A 16,469-nucleotide genomic window follows, 5' to 3' on the forward strand; every position below is an offset into this window, starting at 1 on the left:
AAACTGGTTCTTAGCAGAGTAACGACCTGCTGATTAGAAGCTCTTTTCTCAGTGACAGCTTCCCTTGGAAGCCGTGCAGAGCATGTGTGGGTTAAAGATGTAAGAAATTAATTAGCTAAAAGAACTTAAACTGCAATGTGAGGGAGACGTCACACAAAATAAAAGAGAATGTTGAAACTGAGGAGATGGCCTGGAGCCCCTGGCTGGCACGGCAGACCCCAGCTCATCTCTCATAAAGATGGCATGAAAGATCTATGCTTTTATGTCTCTTAGCATGGCTGAGTCTTCTGAAGTGCTAGAGCTAAGACTTAAAACCCCACACTGCTGGAGAGCTTGGACCTAATTCAGCAGTGACATACATCAACATAAAGTTGCAGTAAATTATTTCTCATTGCTATCACTCCAGATTTATGGAATTATATCACTATAATAAAGAATTAACTCATCGGACTACTTCACCCACTGCTGCTGTAGAATTTAGCGGGAATCCTCCAGTCCTGCTGCAAGATCAGATTCAGATGTGTAGGGGAGTATTCACATTATCTGCTTTAGGCAAGTAATTTAAATATGACTAAGAAGAGAAAGGTAGATTCCCTTTTTACAGTCAATGGAGAAAGAAGGTGCTCCTGGAGGGTGACAGAGTTTCCAAGTTACGTGCCTGAAGGTAGACAGTGTGACTACACAAAAGCTTGCAAACTGATTAGAATCACTGTTGAAACTGGTGATGCAACTTACACTAATGTGGTACTAGGATATTTAGTATAAACTGGTATTCTGTGGCAGCCAAACTCAGCTCCAGAGATAAGTGAGTGTGACTCTGCTTTAAGTCAGCCACAGTTCATTTCTGCTTTACAGGCAACAGGGGGGAAATAACATAGGTTAATATACATACACATATTTGCTTTGACTTATACCTATCTACTAATTGCTTTTCTTGTTAGACTTCTGCCTGATGAACGCGGTAGTTATGTACATTCAACAAATGACAAATCAGAAGAGAGTTAGACTATTTACTCAAATATGCCTGACTAAGATGAGTTAGCTTGTCACTGCATTCAGACCAAACACTCTTCTGTTTATTCTAGGATATATGCTTGGAGGAATGCTGTCTTTCACTGCTGAATTACTGGGGCAAAGCAGACCTCTCTCAGCTGTCTATGCCATGTGATGCAGTGCTGTGTTGAATCAAGCAACTAAACAAGATTCTCTATGCACAGAAGCTGTAGCTACGATTTGGTTTTGGTTGCACTCACCACATGCAAGGTGCCGTACAAGCAACTAAGGTGGTATAGGTCCTTCTCTGCAAAGCCTCTGCTACAAGACTGACATGAAAGGGATAGGAGACAACACGGGTAGAGTGGTTGAGTGGGAAGCTCAGAGAGGAGTAAAGAGCATTGGGGGGTAGGACAGATAGCATTTAATCTTTCCAAGCTCTCTTCTCTCAAGTACTTCAGGTAGCTCTGCTCCCACTTACCTTTCAGCATCTTCACTGCCACTTTCTGGAAAGAGCCATCATCTAGCTTCAGTAGTGCCTCCCGAACTGACCCAAACTCCCCTGTGAAGTGACCAGAGCAGGCAGTGAGGAAACAGCTTCTTGTAAAGAAAGTATGATTCACAGCAGGTTCACTCCAAGGGTCACTGGCAAAGCTGAATAACCATAGGAAATGCAGCTACCAGCTTCATTTTATATTCTGCAGTTTCAACCAGCAGCTTTCAGCCTACGTATACCTAGAAGAGGTATCACTATCAGTAAACAGAGGTCACTGTGCTAGCAGTCCAGAAAACAGAGGAAAACAAGAGGGAAAGAAGGCAATCCCGTATCAGATGGATGATGCTAGATTTGCTCTTCCTAATTTTGTAACTGCTTACCCCACCAAAAATGCAGTAGTATGAGGAACTCTAGTACTGAAGAAAAGGAAGCAAAACATGGCACTCAGGACACTTACCCTGAAAGCATTATCTTTCCATTAGCCTTTCACCAGTGTCCTTCATTACTGCATGGCACATGCCTATTTCACAATAACCACAAGCAGTAGATCTGACCACAAAAGAGGAAAATGGGAAGGAGCAAAGGCTCTTTTGTGCTGCTTCTGTATTATGGAGCTGTTTCTCAGCTGTAGAGTCAGCAGAGCCCAAGGCAATGCAGCTATGCTATATTAGAACCTGCATGCTAAGCATGGGGTTGGGGGAACATGGCTGACAACACAGACCAGATCCTGCCAGCTGCATCCTCCCATCAAGGCCATCCCCAGGTGCCTCACTGCAGCCAATTTCCAGTTACCTGTCATGGGGACAGCCCAGAACCCAGAATGGTTGAAGCAGGATCCCAGAAACCGGCCAAAAGCTGACACAGATGAAACAGCTGTTTGATTACTTAGCATTGTTAAGCCCTCTGAGACCACTCCTGCAGGAAGGTCATCTTCCTGCTCTGAAAGAAACGCATTTGTTCTAGGAGGGATAGAGCAGAAGAATGCTCTCAGTGGGAAAGGGTCAAAGAAAACTGCAATGAAACTACTGATAAAGAAGAAGGAAGCTGAACACTTTAGCTTCCTTTTGCTTATAACCCCTGACTTATGCTCCCATCTTCGTTACTGGCTTTACCATTACATGTTTTCACTTGTTTCCAGAGATTGCCTTCAGACTGAGAAACAGGGAAGGATGATTCAACAATTAGCACACTGGCCTGCCTGCCATTTGGGAAATCTAAATTCAAAACCATCTTTTCACACAGAGTTTCGCAGCAAATCTTTTAGCTAAAGCTAAATGAGAAGCATCCCACCTTTACTCTGCCCATCCCTCCTGAGCTGAAAACCTCAAAGAAATGTATGAAGCACCGGTGTGGGACATCCAGATGGACATCCACAGTCAGAAGAGCTCCTAAGTACCAGAACTAATGAGGATAAATGTTCCAAAAGGGCCTCTCTAAGAGCCCAAACTAAAATCTACAGTCAAAACCACCCCAGACATTGAGAATATCTGAATCAACATATTTTATGAGAGGTTGGAGTGTTTGAGGTAGATCACCTCTGTCTCTGTATGGTCTCAGCCCATTTAATACTTGATGCATGCTTACTTAAGTGGAAGGAATTCTGTAGCACCACTTTGTTAGTAGAAAGAGCAGAAGTTTAATTGAATATTCCTTTGTTTAAATCTCTGAGATTCACACACCAGTGAATCAATAGGTCTTTGGAAAGCTCAGCATAGACTACAGTTCATGACTCTGTAGAGCCGTATTATAGGAATGGCTTAGCCAATATCTTCTTAGTTACGCTAAACCTTTGAAATGTTTTATCTCTGCGGAAGGGAAAGTTCCATTTAAATTGACATCTACAAGCAGAGGGAGAGAAAACAGGCTGCTTGTAATTGCTTCTCCCTACTCAATAGTAAAGATGACACATGCGGGACTTTCAACGTGAAGACTTGTTCAGTTTTGGTTCTTACCCTTGCCCAACATTCTTCCCAAGGTGAACTGCTGTTCCTGGATTAGAACATCTTTGAGTTTCGTCTTCAGCTCATCACTGATCCCGACACTTTCCACTGGAAAAAAAACAAAGGAAGAGTCAAATAAGGGATACTTGAATGTTCTCTCACAACATCAAGAGTCGCCTGTTCTAATCTCCATCTCCAATCTGATTCCCATACTGTAAGCATGAAAACCTGAAAAAGACAGAGCTCCCTTCCATGTCCTCTAGCCTCACCAACAGTACTGAAAGAGGAAGGTTGTGATAACACCATCCCTAAACACACCAAGAGCAACAGGAATACCGAAGTACTGTAAATAACCCTGAGAAGACAAAATCCAATGAGAAAGGACATTGATAGACACTGGTTCACACAGCTGCATTTAAGCTGATGGAGCTGCACCAGTTTTCAATGACTGTCTCTCAGACTATTTTAAGTACAAGCCTCACAGTACCTGGCTGAGAGGATAACACAATGTCCAACAGTTTATGATCACTGGATTTAATGGAGGGGCCTCTAAACCCAGAGAAGCAAACTTCATCATCGTAACCCAGCCATGCAACGCAGCTACAGAGAGCCACGGCATTACTGAACATAGAGACAGAAATGGGTCATCTTAACTCTGGCCATTCCTGGGACTCAACTTCATCTTTTACGAATTACTGGCATATTAATTGGTTCATGCTTGTAGCACAGCTCAGCACCGAGTTTAAAGCATGCTGTTATTGTTGAGCCATATTTATCTCACTGTTGCATAATATTACAGTAGAAGGAGTCACAGTAGTGTGAAACTGGGGCAGGGGAGTGGTGAATTTATGCCTCCCACTAATATACCCAATGACTGTATCTGTAATTAGCAAGTGCTCTGTAATTGGTATGGCAACAGCAATTCTGGCCTTTCACCTCTGCCACCCACACTGTCTAAATCTCCTTGTAAATTGATCACATGCTCTTGGTCCAAAACCATCAGTGTCAGAGAAAACAAAGACACAGTATAGTACATGCACGAACACAGCTTCTCAAGAAGAATCACTCACATCATTTTACTTACATGTTGCTTCAATGAGCTCTGGACCTTCCCTGTTGAAAGACCTGGCAGCTCTGAAATGGACTGCTGGATCCCCTCTGCCAACCACACTGCCAAAGGCATGGCTAGAAGGCAGAAAAGACACACAGGACCACGGTTACTTACAGGGCCATTCACTTCTAAAACGGTGTCTTGAACAGTACAGATGATTTCTTATCCTTTGCCATATAAATACTACCGATTGTTTTGTTAAAGAGTCAAAGAGGAGGAGTGATGGGTTTATGCTGCCTTGTTGACGCACTTAGAGGAGGTGAGAGCCCTCAGAAAGAGAGGAACCACTTATCCTGAGTGCCCAGGTTGGGGCAGGTTGCAAGAGACACATAAACAGAGCTGCTGCTGTGAGAGGTTTGTGAGACCCTGAAAAGAACAGGAACCTTGCTTGCAGCAGGGAGCAACCCACAGCCAAGTGTCAGAGGTGATGGAAAGGAGACTCTCCTGGGGATCCAGAGAGTTCTGGGCAGTCAGGAAGTTACAAGAAGCTGCTAGGCCTGAAAACTGGCATGGGATAAAGGGCTCAGCTCCTAAGAACACAGAAAATGATTCATCTGTGGGTCTTTTCTCTTTGAGTCTCTTAAGCAACAATGCTAAGTACTTACAGAATTATGTTTATCTAGTTTATATTTCCATATCTAGTTTACATTTCCGTATTCTATTAAAGCCTAGCTATTGATATAACATTTTTTTCTACTGTATTTTCAGTGTTCTCTCTAGCCAACACAAGGAGAACCTCCCTTACCCAAACCGAGTTTCCTTTCTTCTTTTCCTAAGGAGAATAAGAGCCAGGGCAACAGCCGTGACCAGAGCTGTGAGAATGCCCAATGCCACAGGGACCCAGGACGTTCCATAAGGAGGTTGTCTCTGGCCACCTAGATGATGGAGAAAACACCAGTCAGGAAATAGAAGACTGTCAATAGTAAACAGAGCATACTGGGACATTTCTTCTATTTGCTTTTCAATGGAAAAGCCATGCTGCTGGGTCTGGTGTACACAGTGGGTTATTGTACACTGGAATTTGGCATAAACAGCTACTCAGTCAATCATCAGAAAAACTAGCTGTTTCACACAGCAAAGGCAGAGCAGATGCATCCAGTTATCAGAATCTGTTCTTCGTTCTGAGCTTCGAGAAAGTAAAAGGCACTTGTTGTTCCTCATTATGTTACTTTACATGAGCTCATGATCTGGGGCACTTGAAACTGGACTCTCACAACAAAAAGGCTGCTTAATATGAGCATTTTGTATACAGGTTTCACCTTGTCCTGTTTGAGGCAGGCAGCAGGACCTTGACCAGGCTACTCAGTACTGCCTGAATGCCAACCAGCTAACACTTTGAAAGACAATAGAGAAAGACAATTGCCTCATGGCAATCTGGGTGAAAATATTCACACCTCCCCTCCCACAAAGAAGTCCCTCCATGGGACTGGTATTGGCTGTAACTTCCCAATGTTGTTGGTTGGTTGGTTTTGAATTCTCAATGTCCCTCTACCAAAGAAAAGGTGAATTTTAAAAGGTGCCCTGCAAGGCAAGAAATAGCCAGTGTGCAGGTTCCAGTTCTGGTCTAATATTTGCTCCCAGGATATGTATGATTTTGGCTACAACTGTCTACAGAAGAAGTGGAGATGCTGCCAATCTGAGTAAGCTGCCAGGAGAGGAAGACAAGCAAATGGTTATGAATAAAAGAATATTATCTATGCTTGGCAAACAACTGAGAAATTAATCCAGTTCCCCAAGAGATTTCTTCTCCAAATACAATTACTAAATATTAAATGTTAATTTGTATGGGTTTATTAAAATCTAGTATAGCCTTCATCTCTCCAAAGAGGTAACAGGTCCTTAAACCCTTCCTTCATCTTCATGCTCCCGTGCTCACCTTCAGCAGTTGACTGTGCTTTACCAGAGCTAAGGAAGAATCAGCTTTGGCAATGTATGTAATCCTATTATGTTATATGTCATCAGAGTGTAAGTAAATCTGCCCTTAAAACAGATGTTAGGTTAATGGGCTGAAATCTGAATGAACCTCTCCATAGATGTATGTGAAAAGGAGTCAGACATCCCTACTGGCAGAGTCCTGGCAAGCAAAAGGCTTCTAAGGTTTAATTGCTAGGAACATTGTAGAGCCTTATCATCCAAGTTTTTTAGAAGCAGCATTAGTCTAATTAACAGGTAGAGCTTAGGGAAACAGAATTCTGGACCACTGAGGAAGCAGAACTGGTACTTCTCCACTTGAGACAAATTACCAGAGCCGTAGCACCTATTTTCCAGCATCTTATCAGTGACTCACAGAGCTTTATAGGCTCTGGGTTTCATGATACTCCCTCTTGCTGCACCTTTTGACCCCAGCCTTCAAGGCTGCTTATGAGGAGGGAGAGGGATCAGAAACAGAAGTGGAATAAAATGCTATGAAAGGTAACTCCAACCCTCTCCACAATTCCCAAACCAATCATTTGGGCTGCTCCTGCCAAACAATCAGGGCAGAAACAACTAACAACACTGATGTAAAATGTCTTCTCTGAAGCCATGAGGTTTCCCTCCTCCTATGGTGAGACAAACCTCTCTCAGCCTATTTTCTAGTCTCTCTAGAGACTAGAGAGCCAGCTGGCCTGGGGAGAGAGCAGGGATTTAGGTCACCTTTTGGGGAGTCCCTCAAAAGGAGGATGGATGAAAACAAAACAAACACAAAACTGAATTATTCTGTTTCTGAACTGTAGGAATCAGGAGCACCTCTCACAACTCATAGCAAATGTGTCAGAAATAGAAATGAAGGTTGAAATTCACTGCTTCCCCTCTGCCCCACAGATCATTGCTTCCCACTAGTGCCACTGAGATAGAGAAGATAGCTGCAGCCCAAGTAAAGATGGAGTTGCTTCTCCTCCCCCAGCTCTGTCTCCTTCCCATCTCCTTCATCCCTATTTTCCAACAGGCATACGCCTTAAGACTGCACAAGGCAGAGAGAAGACAGTATTAGATGAGCTTGAGTATTTAGGAGCCCTTTGATGATGAGAGAACCCCTTTATTTCTGTAGCAGGTTTTACATCACAAAGGTGTACAAGGAGCATAATCCAAGAGTCTTCTCCTGCATACAGTCATGAAGATTACAGATAGGAAAAAGCTATTAGACCATTCTGTTCCTCTCTGCCATGAGAGATGTTTCTACTGAAAATATTGAAGTAATCTTTGTTAATGGTGCACAAGATCTCTGCATAAGCTGGGTGCTGCTCTGACTGGCTTTGCTGTGATGAGAAATACGATTTAAAGTTTACACAAGCTTAGTCATCCTCACTGCCGCACTGGGAGCCAGTCAGAAACCACTCCTGGCATTTCTCACAGAAAGCAACCAGTGCCAGTTTGCTATTTTAGGAAAGGAAGCAACTTATATTTTCTACTAGGCCTGAAACAAAACTGCAGCCTTTCTGCAGCTCTGATGTTCAAGGCCTGTCAGCGTTTCCACAGTGGACCTTTATTTCCAGCCTGTTACGTGTGTGAAGAAATATAGGTGTACTTTCAGCATTTGGCCAAAACAAGCATCACTCCTTATGCTCCTTTCTTTGAAATGGTTTGTATATAAAACCAAGAAAACATATTGAGCTTTCAGGTTTATGCCATTCCAGCTCCACGTAAAATGCTATACATTCCCTGGTGCTTCTAGCAGTGCTGGCCAGTTTCCAAAGGGATATTCTAGTCCTTGCAGGTACGTTTCTCTGTATTTGGGTACCACAGAAAATAGCTGAGCAAAAAGCAGGAGGAAAAAAATTGATGGAGCCAATGCCCAACCTCTCGTAGAGTCAGCTCTGGACCTCTGCACCCTTCATTCTCCTTTAAATAATGTGAAGGCTTTGATCCCACAGTGAGTATGTGCTTACACATAGCCACCAGTGCTGACTTCAACCGGAACCCGGTTGCCAAAGGGCCTGAGTAATGTGCACATTAAAACCAGGATTAGATACACTACTGCAAATAAGGCTACAGTTCTCTCCTGTTACCCTGTCCCTATTCCCCACGTCCTGCTGGCCTCAGAACCCCACTCAGTGTTTTCGACTACCATCCCTAAGTGTGGAGGGATCATTGTCCATGTGATTCCTCAAAACACACGTGGAATGGGAAGAAAGCAGCAGCAGGAGGGTCAGCATCAGATATAAGAGACTGCTGCCTCATCGTATCACAGGTGCTGGGAACAAAACATCAGGAGACTCCGGGGTTTTTGCATGTTGGCACCTCACTGACTTATCACCAATCCATATTTTCATTTGGAATGTCTTCCCCCTAGTTGTTTTACATTGTCTTTCATTCTTTTCTCCCTTCTGCCCATTTCCCCATAGAACACCCTGCCCTTCTTTATAGCCTGACTCCCACTTCCCATTCACTGTGAAATCCAAGCAGCAAGAAAATCAGCACAGAAGAGCCTAACTGCCCTTTATCGTTAGGAATGCACTACACACATGCATGGCTTGTTCTTTCCTCCCAACAAACCCTTCCACCTGGTCCAGATTGTGTGATACAGCTTCTGTACCCTCATCTCTCTCTTCCACCAGTAGCTCAGCTTTTCCAAAGAGAGCGCTAAACTGGTTTAATGTCAACACATTCAGTAAAAACATTACAACCCCCCATGTGGCCATGGTTTAAATCAGGCTCAACTGAAACTCGTCAGGAATGGCTTCAAATTAAATCAAAGAAGAGAAACTATGCTAGAGTTTTTGTCACGTTTACTCTTATAAATGTGTGGGGCTTAAGCCTAAATGAAGGATTTCAGACCTTCCTTTGCACCTTTTCTGTTGCGTCTCCTATTGCCCTGTTCTGCACTAAACACAGCAAATCCTGTTAGAGAAGACTCAGTAGTGGCCAGAAGCTGTTTTGCTTGTACCAGCTCTTTAAATATGATTTTATTTGTACTCTGCTTGATGAAGTCTGCTCTATAAAGGCACGTGGCTCAGTCAGCTGTAAGCACTGAAAACGGAAGAGTCAGAGAAAAACAGCAGTCCCAGCACTTCTGCCTTTCTTCTCCAAAGAGAAGGGAAGGCAATGGACACTCACCCATGACCTCTTGGGCTTCAAGCAAGAAGAGGTCACTCCAGGGCCCACATCCTGCAGTGTTCAGCACACACACCCTGATGATCAGGTCTTTGAGAGGGTTCCATGTTGTGAGATTAGCTTTTGTATCCTGCACGATCATCTCACCCTGAGAGCAAATGGTAACAAACTGTAAGCTGTCTTCAAAGGAATCCAGTCCAAAATGTCACCTTTAAAACTACACCAAACCATGACAGCGTACTTCATTGGTGCTACAACAAGGGTTGGGAGTTGTGATGCAAGGGTTGGGACCTGGTCCTACTCAGTTTTGCCATGGGATATCATCTCGGGTTTCTCTTCAAAAATACTGCTATTTTTCCCAGTTTCCCAGGGTATGTGGAAGAGATGAGGTTTAGTGATTTTCTCCTTTGAGGTCCTTCCATGAGAATTGCTATAGAAATGTGGGGTTTCTTTTGCTATTAAAAGATACACCTCCTTCTTGTGGTTTAAACACAAAGATGCACTAACATGGCCAGTTTTCACTTAGGATGACAAGGCCAGCACGTGGATCTTCTTCATGCACATAATTTGCAGTAAACCCCTGAAGATCTGGCTGCCACCACAGGCACAATGTAAATTCAATGGGAACTCAAAATATTGTCAAAGTCAGTGGTGCTGACCTAGAATGAAATGGGCCATGCGGAAAGGAAATAAGTCTCTTTTCCCTCTAGCTGTCTATTATTATAGGCTTGTTCATCATTAATAAGCACTGGCTAAATACATATTAAGAAGTGAGAAACCATAAGAAATGCTGTGAACTTCAAAGGCAGGTAGATACCTGGGAAAGGTCAATGCTGAAGAAGAAATGAATTGCCTTCCAGCCTGACAGGATCCTTTCAACTCCCTACATACTGCAAATGAAAGAAACGAACCCACAACCTTCTTCCTGTGACTTACAGCACAACTCATTCACTTGCTAAATACACCTTTGCTGCTAGGATTTGGAAAGCCAAGTCCCAGTCACGGGACAGAGAAAGCCCATATTTTGCACTGTCTGTCTGAGCTGCCTTCAGGACAGCACTTAGGAAGAGATAGAGGCAAACCAAATTCTCTCTGTGTTATCCTTGTTGTACAAGGAATGGCAGAGAACTGGTCTGTCTGCAGATGAACAGTCAAGTGAAGGAATTCTGAATATGCCAGGAAGGGAGAAATGGGCCCAATTCTTCAGGCCAAATACCGAGGAATAGATCCATTTACACAAAAGCAACACCAGCAGTCTAGTTCCCTGGTATGGATAAGGGATGAGGAACTCTAATTCATAGAAAATGTGAACATTCTCCAACTCTGAGCCCAGTGGTTCAGCTCTCCTCTCGATCTGTTACCTGAGTTACATTATCCTGAATCCACTCCAGCCTGTATCCCAGGACATTTTCTTTGAGCACATCTGGAGCCACACCTTCCCACTCCAGAATCAGACCAGGATCTCTTTGAATAACATGGATATTTTGTGGGGTGCTGCTTGGAGCTGAAAGCAGAGGACAGAACACAATCGCTATCCACACTGAAAATGGCTGCAAAAACATTTTACCCCCTTTCCTGAGATCAGCTGGAAGAGAGAGTGTGAGGGGAGAGAACAACTTCTGCAAGCCACCAGCACTATGTTTGCTTCAAGAGGACAAAATAAGGTTGGTCAGAATCTCATTTCTTTCCAAGACCCCAAAGCCCTCAGAGCTAATGGAGCATATGGCCAGCATGAAGAAATCCGGTGATCATGCACCACTGATGTTATCCACATTTGACTGCATATTATTATGTTAGGTGTTACAAGACCCTTGGAGTGGACAAGCAATATGATAGCATAGAATCATAGAATACAGAATAGTTAGGGTTGGAAAGGACCTTAAGGTCACCCAGTTACAACCCCCTGCCATAGGCAGGGACACCTCACACTAAACCATGTCACCCAAGGCTCTGTCCAACCTGGCCTTGAACACCGCCAAGGATGGAGCATTCACAACCTCCCTGGGCAACCCATTCCAGTGCCTCACCACCCTCTCAGGAAAGAATTTCTTCCTTAGATCCAATCTAAACTTCCCCTGTTTAAGTTTGAACCCGTTACCCCTTGTCCTGTCACTACATCCCTGATGAAGAATCCATCCCCAGCATCCTTATAGGCCCCCTTCAGATACTGGAAGGCTGCTATGAGGTCTCCACGCATAACGCACATATAACGTTTCCTGCATTAGCAAGGAATCCCGAATTACCAAGGAGGAATCCAGTGAAGTTTATCATTGTCTTTTTTTCATATTCAGAGCTGCTTTCCTGTTCTTGTCTGCTATTTGCTTACCAAGCTCCAGGGTCTGGAAATAAACCCTGTCGGTGAAAGGGGAGCTGCCCATCTCATTGCTGCACTGCACACGGACACTGTAGTTGGTGGAATGCTTCAGGCCTTGCACGCCATAGGCAAAGGGTGGCACTGGGGTGACTTCAGTGGAGACCTCCTGGCCATCTGGTGACTCAGCTACCTGTGCCGAGAGTGAAACGCAGAAGACTGTTACTATACACCGTATGACTAACAGGTCCACAGGTATAAGAATCCATTCCATGTTTAGTTTAGGAATGTGTAAGAATAGATATGGCACCAGTGGTGTTTAAAACACGGAAAAGGGAGTTGTCAAACCAAGAATCACGAGCCTTTATTTGGTTTCACTGACATCACTTTCTGGCAGGAGAATTTTTCACCAGTTGAAAACTTGGTTCCAGGTTTTAAAACATTTCCTTACCCGTGTTACAAATTCTACAGTTGATTATTATTTCCTCTAAAGAAGACTAAATGTGCTCATTGCATTGAGTGCTATGGTTGGCTTCTGAGACTTGTCTAAACCTGGGCAATATCAACCTCCCTGTTGCCAAGTGTCACCTTTTTCTCAACTCCTTTTTGTATACTTCCAGTTTTGTAGTGGATTCAAGGCATGGCACACACTGGTGGCTTGGTTCAGCTGTTTCAAGTTAAACTGGAAAGAAACTTCTCCAACCCTTCTCTCTTCCCCCCACCCAATCTGAACTTGTAAGCAACATGAGTGTTAATTTAAATCTGATATCACTGCGTGCTTTCAGTGCACAGACGGGTTCAGTGTTCCTGCTTTTGTACTGACAATAGCAGAAATCACTGCATAGCTGCCAGGCTCAGCCTATCTTCCTTCTCAAGTGCATATGGAATAGCAAAGCTGGGATTAAAAGCAAGTTGTACTGACAAGTGAAACACTCACGTGGACTTTATATGCTCTATATACAGCAGCCTTTCTCCCTGCCCTTCTGCTCACTTTCACGCACACTTTTGGCCCACTGATTTATTTGGCTAGAAAACGGAAGGATCTCAAGTTTCTTTAACAGAAAAGCATATTGTTGTCATTATCAGTGTCATCCAAAGCAGGGAAGAAACAAGCAGACTTTTGTGTTAAACCCTGTCAGCTTGATGATGTGTGTTTCCGTTCAACAGTGAGGAGTCGGTGCTCTTACATCTGTCCCCCTCATGCCCTGGAACAGGGCTTGTGTTTAACAGTCAGTACGCATGGTGATTCCCTACCGTGTCCCCAGAAGCAATCTGCCTGCCTGAACATGGTGTTCTTGGGGCACCCTCTGCAACTCCTGAGTGCCAGAAAACCACAGCCAAGTCTCAATAACCCTTCCCTTTCCGGGAGGCTGCGAGCAGAAGTGCGATCGTGGGGATCCAGGAGCATCATTTTCACATGGAAATGTGGATCAATGCCTCTCTCAAAACCTCTCATTGCGGGATACAGAGGAAGCACGGAGGGTTACTGCCAAGTCACCCTGCTCCCACATCCAGGCACAGGGACTTCGTCCTCCCCAAACAGAACAGAAAAGGCTTAGAAAAGGGGTGAGAGGCTGCTGAGTGGGCAGAAAATGAGCTGCTCTGATCCAACCTCTTTTCCACATGTCCCATCCCCCTCATCCTTACCCCTGCCAAAAGTGAGGGGGAACTCCAACCCCAGGGTGATTAGCGTTGCTGCATGCAAGCCAGAGAGAATAGGCTGTTCCAACTGGAGATAACTCCCATTGTAAAAGGGAGGAAGAACACCATTTTCAACTGCAAACAAGAACAGAAGCGGCAACAAAACCCAGAGACCGCGGCCAGCTATATTCAGGCACCATTTCTGCCAGTGAATTAAGACAAGATGGCTGTTTCTTTTACTTATGAAAGGGAATAAACATCGGAGCATGAAATCTCTGGTTTCTTTGCCAAATAAAAAGAGGATTGCAAGTAAATTACCTAGGCTGCTTCCAGCGTACCTCGTGTTTGTAATCCTCCTCTATGTAGTTGGCAACACCGCACAGAAATTCCACTCCAGCTCATGTTGTAATCGGGTAGGGAAAGCACAGGGGCCCAATACTGACACCTCGCAGATAAATTCATGGGGAATGCGCCTGGCTGTGTTTACACAGCCTGCTTCAGGAACCACCATTTCTTCATGACACACTGCTACTGGCTGTTTTAAGTGCGCAATACTAGAAACTACCTCTGCCTGACACTGGACAGGACCATTTTCCCCCAGGAACCTAAAGAAGCAGCCCAGTTTTCCAGAGATGGAGCTAAAGGATCACCCTTGATTTTCTGGTCTTTGACAAGGGAAAATCAACCAAGATTTAGAGGTAGGGCTTAAAATTACACTGAAACATGCAAATAGGCCTGACCTTGTATGAAAAGCCCAATGTGTCTGTGTCTTCTGCCAACATCATTCTCACCTTCCCTGTACCACTTCCTACATTTTGCAAGCTCCTCATCCCTTGGGCTCACTGGTATGTGTGGATGCCAGCTTTTCCCTTGGCACCACAAAGCACAGGGCTGAGCTGGCACGGGACTGCACTGCACTGGAACAAGTTATCACGGGGCAGCTGCTCCATGCTAGCAGAAGCACCCTGCAGCTACGCAGGGGCACTTCCCATAGAGCGATACGTGCTTCATATGTGCTGCTGTGTAATACCCTGCATGGAGTAGCTGCCATGGAGCAAATTATGTGATAACTGATGTGCTGGGAGGGAGAATGGGGCCAGTCTCGAGTTCTCAACTGGACACTTCATGCTCAAAATTTCATGCCTTGCTCTTTGGCACCTATATACGGCCCGAGTGCATCCTGTTAAGTTTCCATGTTTCAAAGCTGTGGAACATGAATTCAAACACTACTACCAAGCAATGTTATGGCTCAAGGGAGTCCCATTCTTCATGCGGGGCAGGGGACAATCCAGAGAGGCCATACCTGAAGAGTGCAAGAATGGAGGGGTGCACGGCCGTCAAATCCTGGCACCCAGACCACACTGGCATTGCTGCTGGTGACTTGGCTTACGGTTACATTGAGAGGCTGGAGAGGCATGGCTAGAAAGGAAACAAAGAGACCTTTCAGTATACACAGAACTGAGCAGGTATTCACATGGAAATGGCAGAGGCTTGAGGCTGGAAATTATGCAATGAAATCACTAACTGAAATGGAACAATATCACATCTTTAGAGAGTGCCCCCGGCTGTTGTGAATTAAACTATTATTTTAACATTGAACAAGCTATTGGCACCCATTCTTTCATAGTATGTATCTTGCTCGCTACATACAGGCAGAGGTTGACCTCTTCGATAGCAGTGCCAGTGCGTGATGTTTACACCTTCCCCTCTCAGCCCTCTTCCCTGCCCCCTCCATTGCAATGAATGACCCAGCCCCGTGCACACAATGGCCTGTGGACCTACATTGTGAACCAAATGAGGCTTTAAAATCCCTCCTCTGGTTCTCACTCCAAAACCATGACAAACCCTGAAACACCCTGGGAAGGAGCCTGGACTGAAAACTGTGCCTCCTTTAGGCTTCAAAAGCACTCTGTTTTACAGAGGGGAGATTCGAGGCAAAGGGGTGCCTGATACACAGCACTGATACACTGCAAATCAAGGGCAGAGCCAGGAACAAAACCAAGATTCCCAAACTGGCCATTTAATGGGATGTTTGTGCTTCCTACCACCACAGAGCAGCACCAGAGCACTGCCCCCCTGCTCTCACTCTGACCAGACACCTCCATCGCTGCAGGGCATCCAGTGTGCTATCACATCAACCTGAGCTCTTTGGCTTCCATTTAGGTCCCTTTGCCTTCTCTTTTCCTCCCACTGTAATTCCACATAGTTACTTCCTATTCTTCCCCATATAACCCTCACTATCTCTTCTTCAATCCCAAATGTCTGCTCTCTTTTAGGCTCCTCACTCCTGCAAAATTACCAGCTTCATGAACACCAACCTCTCCCTCAACCTCGTGCTCATTTTAAACAATCCTTTGCTGCTGCTGCAATGCTTTTCCTGCAGCACCTCCACAACCTGTACCCTCAAGAGTCCTCTCTCACAAACCCGGTGGTCCTCAGGACAAGGTCTGCGACTGACCGCATTTTCCACCTCTCCTGAGTGGTATCCAGTGGAAAGCAGCAGTGGAAAAGTAATTGCAAACCAGGATTCCTCCATCTGCCACTTCTGCTCTGCTGGAGAGCACCTTTGTCTCTCGCTGCACCGAGGACAACCACAATACTGCCTTCAGCTTCTCCACAGGGCCATTTTGTAGAAGAAATGCATTGACCAAAGTCCCGCTCCTAAGTCTCTACACACAGCCTAGAGGAGAGTATGGGGCAGGGAATAGATGGTGCCACAGATTAACCCTATAAAGCCTTTGTTATCTGGTTAAGGAGTTACCAGGACACAAGGCCGGGGGCTGCCACCAAGATAAGAAGTGTTTGTGGGTGAGAGGTCGGGCTGCAGAGCAAGAATCTGGGATGGAAGATGGGCAAATGAGTTCTTTGCAAGACCTTTGTAAAGGGCCTTTGTGAGTCAACTTAAGACTTTTCTGTCTTGGTTTCTTTCCCTTTTGAAGTTGGGTA

The 16,469-nt window shown here is 44.8% G+C and overlaps 1 protein-coding gene across 1 annotated transcript in view; it reads right to left on the bottom strand.

Moving 5' to 3' along the window:
* The window catches only part of TYRO3 (TYRO3 protein tyrosine kinase), a gene marked incomplete at both ends in the record, with an annotated part of 39,354 nt that overhangs the window by 7,471 nt on the left and 15,414 nt on the right, over positions 1-16,469 (bottom strand). Inside the window, 8 exons of the mRNA XM_080617989.1 lie at positions 1,475-1,555; positions 3,442-3,537; positions 4,514-4,614; positions 5,286-5,415; positions 9,575-9,719; positions 10,933-11,075; positions 11,898-12,075; positions 14,827-14,942. Of these exons, the coding sequence (XP_080474115.1) occupies positions 1,475-1,555; positions 3,442-3,537; positions 4,514-4,614; positions 5,286-5,415; positions 9,575-9,719; positions 10,933-11,075; positions 11,898-12,075; positions 14,827-14,942 (990 nt within the window). The remainder of the gene's footprint in view (positions 1-1,474; positions 1,556-3,441; positions 3,538-4,513; positions 4,615-5,285; positions 5,416-9,574; positions 9,720-10,932; positions 11,076-11,897; positions 12,076-14,826; positions 14,943-16,469) is intronic.

Source organism: Psittacula echo (genome assembly GCF_963264785.1).
Source record: "Psittacula echo genome assembly, chromosome: 5".
Classification (NCBI taxonomy): Eukaryota; Metazoa; Chordata; class Aves; order Psittaciformes; family Psittacidae; genus Psittacula; species Psittacula echo.